The 10,179-nt window shown below is 42.6% G+C and overlaps 2 protein-coding genes across 3 annotated transcripts in view; one reads left to right on the forward strand and one right to left on the reverse strand.

Annotated features, from left to right (window-relative positions):
* Nucleotides 1-459, reverse strand: part of LOC309374701 (uncharacterized protein C8orf89 homolog) — a 44,041-nt gene extending 43,582 nt beyond the window's left edge. For both annotated transcript variants that reach the window (XR_014170666.1, XR_014170667.1), the window contains exon 1: nt 382-459. The gene's annotated coding sequence lies outside the window, so the exon portion shown is untranslated. The remainder of the gene's footprint in view (nt 1-381) is intronic.
* Nucleotides 460-463: 4 nt separating this feature from the next.
* On the forward strand, nt 464-10,075 carry SBSPON (somatomedin B and thrombospondin type 1 domain containing). Its single transcript, XM_081919866.1, has 5 exons — nt 464-753; nt 5,192-5,386; nt 6,712-6,802; nt 7,874-8,053; nt 9,791-10,075. Exons 1-5 carry the CDS (start codon nt 543-545, stop codon nt 9,906-9,908), a joined length of 795 nt encoding a protein of 264 aa, XP_081775992.1. The 5' UTR covers nt 464-542; the 3' UTR covers nt 9,909-10,075.
* Nucleotides 10,076-10,179: the final 104 nt, after the last annotated feature.

The raw sequence follows: 10,179 nt of genomic DNA on the forward strand, positions 1-10,179 counted from the left end.
CGTGAGTTTAAAGCTGATTTATTAACATACTTCTATACCCTATTCATAAAAAAACTCCTAGAGCGGTCTACGACAATTATACACAAACCCGTACAATAAAAGTCAACATCAGAGAACAGGTGCTGCAGCGAGAAGCGCCCCGCTCCCTCCGCCCCGTCTAGCGGCGCAGGCTGTGGCCGGAGAGAGGCGGAGCGAGGGCAGCTGGTCGGCTGCCAACCCCGCGCATTCCCGTGACCCTGCCCGGAGAGGATGAGCGGGCCGGAGCATCCCTTGCCCCCCTCCCCGCCCGAGCATGCAGAGGCAGCGGCGGGACCGGGTAGGGAGGCGCGCGGAACCCCCCTGGCGCCCTTGCCGCCTTTTCCTGGGAGCGACCCTTTTTACCTTAGCTCCGGGAGAGCGAGAGCCGCGGGCGCCTGGCGAGGGGCTGGGAGGGGCCGAGGCGTGGCAAGGCAGCAGCGCGCCCGGCCCCCCTCTCTCCGCGCGCCCCGCCGGGTGGAGCTGCCTTCCCTCGCCTCAGTCGGGGAAAGCTCTTCGCCTGCGAGATGGGCGCCGGCATCCTGGCCCTGGCCCTCTTGGCGCTTTGGCGCCGCGCCGAGGCGGGCTGCGCGGAAGAGGCGAGCTGCTGCGCGGGCCGGGACCCGAGCTGTGCCAGCAGCGGCTGGCGGGTCGACCGAGCCTACGGGACGTGCTTCTGCGACGAGGCGTGCAAGCTGACGGGCGACTGCTGCTATGACTACGCCCAGGCGTGCCCAGGTACTTGCCGCGGAGGGAGAGACTGGAGCGGGGTGGGTTTCTTTTTTTGCCACCTGAGTGAGAACAGGTGTCCGAAGGGTTAACCGTGAGCGGCTTTTGCCGGCGGAGGTGGGGGTGGAGTCCACTCTGCACATGCTCAGAGAGCCGCCGCTGGCTTTACTCGGACCCTCTTGAAAACTAGGGCTAAGCCTTGCCGTTGGCTGGAGAAATTCTATAAAAACTATTATCTTTTTCTATATGGTTTTAGCTGTTAGTATTTTATCTGTGTTGTTTTAATTTGCGTAAGTCGTCTTGTGTCGCAGGGTGGGGGGAAAGCGGGATATAAATATAAATTAAAATAATGTTAATAATTGTTTCAGCTTAAACCCCAAATAATGAGACGCTGAACAGCCACCTGCTCAGTTGCCAAAACTCCACCCAGGACTTGACTTCCCTTTCCAGCCCTGGCATTGGCCACTTTTTGCTCTTGATCCCAAGGAAATGCAGGCTTCATAAGCAAAGGCTTTAAACAAGGAGGGGAAAGCACGAATTTCCTTGTTTTTTATTTTACATGGGAAATCCAATTGAGGAACCAAAAAATGCAAGGAAGTGACTCAGGGAGACTTCATTGGGTATTTGTTTGTGAAGTAGATTCCTGCTTGAGATGGAGATATTAAATTCCTTTGCAAATCTAATGTATTGAGAGCATGAGTGGTGCAACAAACAATGTTGGAATAGAGTTATACAAAATATCATGTATGGAGGCTTCTTTTTCTTTAAATGTGTCATTGCCATGGAGTAAAGTAGAAGTGTTTGATTTGATATACAATGCTTTGTTGGGGTAAAGGTAAAAAAGGTAAATGTAAAGGACCCCTGACAGTGAAGTCCAGTCACAGACGACAAGGTAGGAGGCCTTAATGAAATCAAATAGTCATAGCTACAAATCATGGTCTTTTTGAAATCTTTCTAAACCATTAACTAGGAACACCAACACCATACACAAAAGGTAAGGACTGAGGGAGGGAGCAAGTCACCCTGTAATTCAAGCAATGCTGGTATAGATTTATTAATGAATGCAAGAATCCTGCCAGACATATACAAACCTTTCAGTATAGCAGCTGGAGTCAGGATCTGAAAGCCAAAGGACCAAGCCCTCCTAGTGAGAAGACCCTCCCCTTGGAAATTGTGTGCCTTTTTTTTTTTTAAAGGTTGCATAAGGATTTATTCCTCTTTTTAATTCCTTTTACACAGCTGACTCAGAAGGAGCAGGTGCAGGGAGACGTCTGTCAAATGTGAACCTTAAAGGCCTGCAACCCAAAAGACAATTAAACATAACTCTTTTTTTATTTCAGACAATATTCACGACTTCCCTCTTGCAGTGTGCAAGTGTTGCTTATTTGCTTGATAGCTTTTGGAGCTGTCTGCTCTGCAGGCATCTTGGACTGGTGTGCTAGGTTTGTTTCTGCTCTGTTTGGTGCATTGTGGAATGGATTATACGGATTAATCTGTGAAGCAGGGAGAGAGGTTGCAGTGGAAAGGATCCGGCCTCAGAGTGGGGAGTTGAATTGGATGATCACCTGGCCTCTTTAAGTCCATTTGCTCAGACTTGTACCTCAGGCTTATTGTGGTACTATAGTTTATAAGGCAAACTGGTGTTTCTGAACCTGTTTTGCCTCATGACGCTAACAATTGTTTTAATACTCGATTCGAAGCTGCCCAGAGTGGCTGGGGAAACTCAGCCAGATGGGTGGGGTATAAATAATAAATTATTATTATTATTAGGTAGTTGCAGAAGGAAATTAGTGGGAGAGGATGCTTAGCTTCATCAATTCTACCTTGCATAGTGCTCCTCTAGCCCCTTTTAAATGCTTCCCTGCCATCCAATTCTCAGGATGGAAATAAGCTTTGATGGTGGAGAAAGCCCAGGCCAGGAAGCAGTTGTGGAGGAGGAACAGCAGACAGAGGAAGTTTTAAATATCCCGTCCAGCCCATCACCCCTCTTCTACAAATGCCTCCATATGCCATAATTACCTGCTGCCGAACATTTTAGGGTATCTTGTGTTTATTTCATCATCAAAGCAGTGGTTGGCAAGTGGTGGTCCAATCTACTATCTGACCTACTGAGCACTGGTTGTTGCTTCTCTTTCCCCCCCCTCCTCTCCTGCCTAGTCATTGCTTGAACTGCATGAAAGTCAGGGGCAGGTGGATGAGGGGGGTGCATGCAACAAAGCCACTGACGTAGGTGGAGCGGCATGGAAGCAAGGCTGGGCGAGTATTCTGTCAGAAACTCTGGATTGGCTCTGCTGGTCAGCCTGTGCAGTCCCACTGCCCTACCTCACTCTGTACATGTGCAGAGGAGGGCAACCAAGATGACCAAGGGCCTGAAAACCAAGCTTCATGACAGGCATGTTGAAAGTCCAGCCCGGGGTCCTAATCCATAATCTGGACCACCAGTTTAAAAAAGGACAACTTTTGTTGGCCCTCTTTGTTCACTGCATCAAATCAAAAAAGTTTGGACACCCCTGCTTTATGAGGAATGGTTGAAGGAGTCGAGTATGTTTAGCCTAGAAAAGAGATTGAGAGAAAATATCTAAAGGGCTGTAACATGGAAGATGGAACAAGCTTGTTTTCTCCTACTCTGGAGACAGGAACCAATGGCTTCAAGTTAGGAGATTCCAACTTAACATCAGGAAAGCTTTCTGACAGTAAGAGCTGTTTGACAGTGGAACGGACTCCTGAGGAACACTGTGGACTCTCCAGTACATTCTCTGTGATTCTGATTTTCATTCGAATCCTCTGGCACATCCATGTAAGAAAGGAATGCAATGGCCAGTGGCATTTTTTCCCTTACAATCAAGTGTTATATAAATTTTATTAAATAAACAAAAAATAATTATTGTCTTTGAAATGAGCAAAAATAGTGAAATCTCACTTGAGCATGACTTTTAGTTCTTCCATCTTGATTCTTGGGAGGGTAAAGATTGCCAGTACAAAGCTATTTCTTAGTGACTTCCACTCCCATCAAGCTGGGAGGCCAAAGCAATGAAAAGATCCATTTGGGTGGTCCGAAAGGCTACTGGTATGCTATACTCAAGCATTTGACCTTCTAAACTGAAATTTAGATAGGAAAATGTGGTATCAGTCATTATTAAAGTGTTTTAAAATAAAAGATTTCCTGAGGATTGTTAGTTATTTGGGGGGGGGGGAGGATGTTATTTTTGGAATGAGAGAAGAAGGGGTAGCCTTCCAAGTAGGAGGTGGGGCCTTGAGGGACATGCAAGCTGGGTTCAAAGAAAATAAAAGATGGCTTGGAAAGCAACTTCCATTTGTTTATCCCGGATTTCAAACATAGCAAAGTGTGTAACGCATTTTTCACACATTGGTACCATATTCCTATGAGGTACTGTAATTTTGTAGCTGCTAAATTGAACTAATCCAGGCTTCCTCAACCTCGGCCCTCCAGATGTTTTTGGCCTACAACTCCCATGATCCCTAGCTAGCAGGACTAGTTTAGGGATGATGGGAATTGTAGTCTCAAAACATCTGGAGGGCTGAGGTTGAGGAAGCCTGAACTAATCCCTTAGCATATATTTAAATACATATCCTGCCCTTCCTCCCAACAGAGGCCAGGGTAGCAAATAAGTGAAATAAGAGTGCCAAGACCCAAGCTAGACTGGGAATCTAGTTCATGAAGCATGCTTCTCTCTTTGGAAGGTGAAAAAAGGAAGAGAAAAGTGTTAAAACTTTCATCGGATTACATTCAGGAGGGAAAGTTCATGTGAGGGGATTGAAAGGCTCCCTTCACTTGGCTGTTGAATGTGTGGCTGGCAGGCAACATGGCTGGTGCTCCCATCAAGGACAGGGTTATACAGTGCATGCCCCTCGTGCATTCTTCCATTGTGTGGGGGATTCAGCTGAGAACCCTGTGTGGTGGCTGCCAAAAACAATACTACTCCCCTAGCTGCTGTATCAAATTCTGACAATAGAAAAGATGAAGAGGTAATAAGTAACAAATGGGAACAATTCATGAAAGTGAGGTTATTTTTAGTGCTGTTGATTGGTCATAAGTAGGGTTTTCCATAGGGATCAGTGGGACTTTAAAGTGCATTTGGCTGAATCATACTTGAAGGGAGAGAAAGAATAGAAGCAAGGGGTGAATGTGAGGAAATGCATTTATCGAATTATACTTTATTACAAAGACCTAGGGTTATGCAAGGCACAGAAGTTTTGAAAATGGCACCCAGTGTTGACTTCAGTGTTTAGTCAGAATTACCTATGTGGCCTCCCTGTGTTTTCCTGCCAGAGGCAGCCTATGATAGAGAGTGTGGGCATAACAAGCCCCGCCCCCCATCCCAAGTCCACTCACTAAGTATTACAGGGAAAATGTTAATAATTTGATGTATGGCTTCATAACTTCCTCAGGTATTATTACTGATGATAATCTTAAATATCTTTGTAGCTCTTCCATGCATCGTTGGGGAGTGGAGTCAATGGAGTGGCTGTGCAGCACAGTGTAAGCCTAACTTCCGTATGCGTACACGGATCATACAGCAGGAACCCAAAAATGGTGGGGAGCCCTGTCCTCCATTAGAAGAGAGAGCTGGATGCCTGGAATATACTACCTACGAGGGGCAGGATTGTGGAGATGAGCATGGTACACGTAACATACTATTTTGCTCCGAATCTTCCATTATGCTACTCACATCCATAAACATTTAATTGCTTTTTAATAATTCATTTATTATGACTGGCTGCAGTAAAAACACTGGGTACTATTTATTCAAATAAAAGCATAATATTTTTCCATTGATAAGTAGCATATTGCATGAAGCAAATAAAAGAATCTGCCTTACTGTCTCTCCATTGCAATTTCATTAAAATGGCTTCCTTCAATATATTGTGCTTAATTTTTGCAAACTGAGAGCACTCATATTTTCTCCTGCTTGCCAGATCTTCCACCTCCTCTTCCTTCCTAACATTAGCCATGGTTTCAACTACTGTAATATGTGCTTGAAGCCAAAACCATGTTCTTATAATCAGAGTTTTCAAAGGCACTACAGTTAGAGTCTCTGTGAAGTCTGTGTAAACCATAGTTTGTGTCAGTGCATGTATAATACACAACTAGTCAGAGGTGGGAAAAGGGTGGAATTGCTTCAGAGCCTGGAACAGGAATGGAACATGTTCAGTAGGCTGACTCCCATTTTGCAAACTATGATTTATAGGGAGCAAGTGTCATATCTGTTGGTTTTGCAGCAGGCCCAAGACTTTACAGGACACATGTGAATGGTCTGGTTCTGTACCTGCCACATTTTGTGGTATGTAAATAGCTTTGCATTCTGCTTCCTCACTGCACCTGGAGATGTTTGCTACATAGCAGCAGCACAAGTGATAATTCTGCAGAAATGCAATTCTTATGTTCAAGTCCCAGTGAACTGAATTGTCTTTTTTATGTAAGTGCTTGTGTAGCTTTTTTCTTTTATTAAATTTATTGTATTTCTCCTGGAAAGCAGTCAAGTTTGTTTATTTTAAGACCAGTCTTTAACTGTTAACATACTTCAAACATATTTAACTTGGGGTAGAAGGGATAGCAAATAAAGAGCAGCCAGCAGGGTGAAAAGGTAATTTACATGAAAATATTCATTGGAATGTGGGGAAAACCTATAATCTACTCAACTGCGAATGTTTGCACATTCAACCTCTTGTTGAGAACCGTATTTCAAAATGACAGGGATATTTGCAGGACTTTGGACGTATTAAGCCTTCACAATTTATAGGCCTATAACCAATAAAACAGTAGTCCCTCATGAAAATACCCTATCCTACTAGAATGGCCTTGTCTGCCAGTTTAATTATTTGATGACTATCTTATGATAGAGAACTCTGTGTTTTCTGCATCACTTCAGCTAAACAGTAATGTCAGTGTCTTTCATACTTCTTGAAGAAGCTTGTTTTTGTATTGATAAACCTTTCTCTTCCTAGTTCCTGCTTTTATAACTACTTCTGAATACAGCAAAGAGAGAAAAAAGAGAGCTGCAAATCCAAGGTGGTCTTCAGAAACAGAAAATTCTAGGTAATTAAGGCTGCAATTCCATACTTGCTAGCCCCGTTGAACTCTACAGTACTTACTCTGAGTATAGAGACACACAGGCTTGAGCTGCGCCTAGGTCATTCAGTTCACAGGAAAGAAAATATTGAACATTCATGTAGAATAATTCAACCAGGCCTGTTCCAGAGTTAATCTGAAAGGGATTGGTGGAAGCTGTCGTCCCCATCTCTTCTCTACACAAGCTCCTAAAAATGCTCTGCCAATCACCCTCTGCACAAGGGTACCTTGAGGAATAGGATAAGTTATAATGTAAGGGTTCTGAAGGGGGCACTGCAAAAATTAGTTGGGGCACCTTCCATATTCAAAACTCCACTGGCAGAAGGCCTCTCTGCAAAGTTTTCAGGAATGCCTCTTTCTTCTCAGTCCCCTGTGCCGCAGCCTACGTCATATTGTAGGGTCTGCTGTGAGGCGATTATTTGTGTGTAAGTACAGCTAAATAGTATTCTGTTCCTATAATTTGTCTATGAGGAATGCAGACCACTCATGTTGCCTAGCTGCTAGGGAGCCCACAGTGATTGTGAAGATCCTTCTGTGATCTCTCCCCCCCCCAACATGTATTTCATGGATAACTCACTCCCTGCTACAACTTCACCTATAAATGGAGCTTTATTTCAACTAACCTGCCTTATTTAAGATTTTTTTTTTTAATCTGTTCTGTAACCCACTCCTAGTGGTAGCAATATTAAGTTAATTACTCAGATATTTTCCCAATTCTGTCTGCATTGTCTCAAAATACAGGTTCATTCTCAAGAGCCTGTAATTTAAAACACCCAACATCAGCATAGCTAAACCTAGTGGAACCACTGTATTTAAAAAAAGTAAAAAAATATTGTCTGCCCAGGTCAGTTTGCTGGCTGTGAACATAACATGGCTGTAGCTGAAAGACATTAATGTTTATGTTCATCTATCATCAGTTCATACAGACGCAGTGGACAACATATTTTGGCTTACCTTTTACTGCAGTTGCAGGTAATAGTTATGCTATGTCTATTAAATGTATAATGCAACACATTAACAAAAGTTTCTTCTCTTAAGGAGCTATTGTGTGGAATTTAAAACAGAAACATTGTCTCCTCGTTGCTCTATGGAGAATCGCCCATATGCTCGATGGATGCAGTACATCAGAGAAGGATTTACGGTGTGTGTAACCTGCCAGGCTCCAGCAATGCACACTAGCAGCCATCGCTGTTTTGGTGATGGTGGTGATGCAGATGGGTAAGCAATTGAATCTCGTTTCTGAAGTCCTACCATCAGCACAACAAAGATTTTAACTTATACGTTATATTGAACAGTTTTTAAAGAGTAGATTGCTGACACAGAGAACATTTTAAAGTTAACTTGTACTGCTTCAAATCACTACTGTATGGGCACTCCTCTGTACAGTATTAAGGTACACAAGTGCAAGACCAAGAACATTTCTCTATTTTGTTGATGTGAATGAAGAATAGGAACTTTCTGGGTCGTTTTGACCCCCACCCTCATTCAAAAGTGAGATCTTTTAATGCAAAGGTGTCTCAATTTAGGGTAAAAGAGCAATTGCTTGATATCCAGGCTTCAAACACCATTTCCTGCATTTAAATTACTGTTTAAAAATACCAAGTTTGAGTTCCAACAGACAACATAATAGTTTTGAGACTTCATTCGATAGTTGGCTCACAAGGAGACCCTCTCCAGAGCCTGAAGAGGATGTCCTCTTTAATAATGTCTTTTTTCCAATTGCCCCCTTTCCTTCTTCCCCTCTTAAATGTCAAAACTAATAGATGACATCCCCCCTTTTCTCCAAGTGGTTGTTCAGCTGTCTTAAAAATCTTCTCTTTTACTTCACATCCCTTTCTAACAAAAGTGGGGTTAAATTAGTCATGCAGAGTAGCTAAAGGCACATTTCTTTTTCCATACAAAAAACCAGGGATGCAAATTGTACTCCAATGAGTTGCAATACAGGTGGGGCCTAGACCCTGCAGCCTCAGTAAGCAGAGTCCTTAAATCAATTATTTTCTTAGTCCTACTGTAATGAGTGCTACCACCTTGCTGCTTTTAACTTCTGCCTCCATGACTGCATCAAAAGACCTTGGCAGCCATGTTATAGAAAATATAGGCTAATTCACACAGAACTCAGCTTACACCTACCATAGCAGAATCAATGCATAACTTTCTTCATTGATGGACAGTTATTATGAATAGCTCCTATCAGTCCAACAAGTAAACTGATACAGTAAAGTCAAAGTTGCTATTAAACACAGATGGCTTACCTCTAGCCCTCCAGGTGTTGCTTGACTGTGACTCCCATAATACATAACCATTGACCATGCTGGCTTGGGCTGATGGGTGCTGGGAGTTCAACATCTGCAGAACCCCCTGCTATAAAATCAGTGTACTTAAGAAAGAAGGTTACTGTAATATGATGACACAGTAAATGCAAGTTGCTTTTATATAGACACTGTGAAAATGTTCCATTGCTATAGACTCAAAGGCTCAGGTTATTTAAAATTCTTTCTTACGTATATACTTACCTGATCCCCAAGATCACTGGAGACCCTGTTACAACTTATTTGGCCAAATAAAGTGGGGTGGCTGGTTGCTAGGGAAAGTATTTTATCTGTGGTGAAACTATATTGACAGAAGGTGAAGATTAAAAAAATGTTTCTAATATGGGCTTTTCAATTTTATGTTTTGTGTTTTATTGCATATCTGCCATAAAAAGAAGTATTAAAGTTTGATGTGTTGATTTATAGCTTATGTTTATTTTTTTGTGAACCAACCCGAGAGCATATGCTATTAGCTGCCATACAAAAAAGTAATAAAATTCATTTTGCAGATGCTACGAATTAGAATTATTGAACAGTGAAGTAGCTCTTTACAGGATGCTCAGTAAGTTTAAACAGGAAGTTAAAATGCCATGTATTTATATCCACTCCCCATGGGATGATGTTTATGCATATGTTCTCTTTTTAGGAATAAAGTTCTTCACTGGCAAGCGGTTGGCAATCCATCCTGCCATGGAACATGGAAAAAAGTTCAGCAGCTGGAAGAATGTTCATGCCCTCTTGTACATAGTTTTATTTTTACGTAGCAGTTTGAACACATAACCTTTAATATTTTACTGAACTGAGGAAACTCTTCTACTGTTGGACTTCTGTAACCCTATTAGACATTGCTTTTTAACAAGTGACAAGTCAACATTTTGAAATCACAGTTTTTTGCTGCACTGAATAAAAACTAAGCTAATTATTGTAAGTTTTGATAGGCATCTTGTGTCTGCAGATGGGATTTTAGTGAGATTTTTACTTGGCATAATCCACTATTGATGATCATTGTGGAAGCCCCACTGAAAATGAGGAAAT

The sequence above is a fragment of the Podarcis melisellensis genome (assembly GCF_964234715.1).
Source record: "Podarcis melisellensis genome assembly, chromosome: 7".
Classification (NCBI taxonomy): domain Eukaryota; kingdom Metazoa; phylum Chordata; class Lepidosauria; order Squamata; family Lacertidae; genus Podarcis; species Podarcis melisellensis.

Coding starts and splice junctions, on each gene's coding strand:
- SBSPON (XM_081919866.1), top strand. CDS start 543: ATGGGCGCCGGCATCCTGGCCCTGGCCCTCTTGGCGCTTTGGCGCCGC. Junction 5,387..6,711: donor GGATTGTGGAGATGAGCATG/GTACACGTAACA, acceptor TTCTCTTCCTAG/TTCCTGCTTTTATAACTACT. Junction 8,054..9,790: donor GATGGTGGTGATGCAGATGG/GTAAGCAATTGA, acceptor TTCTCTTTTTAG/GAATAAAGTTCTTCACTGGC.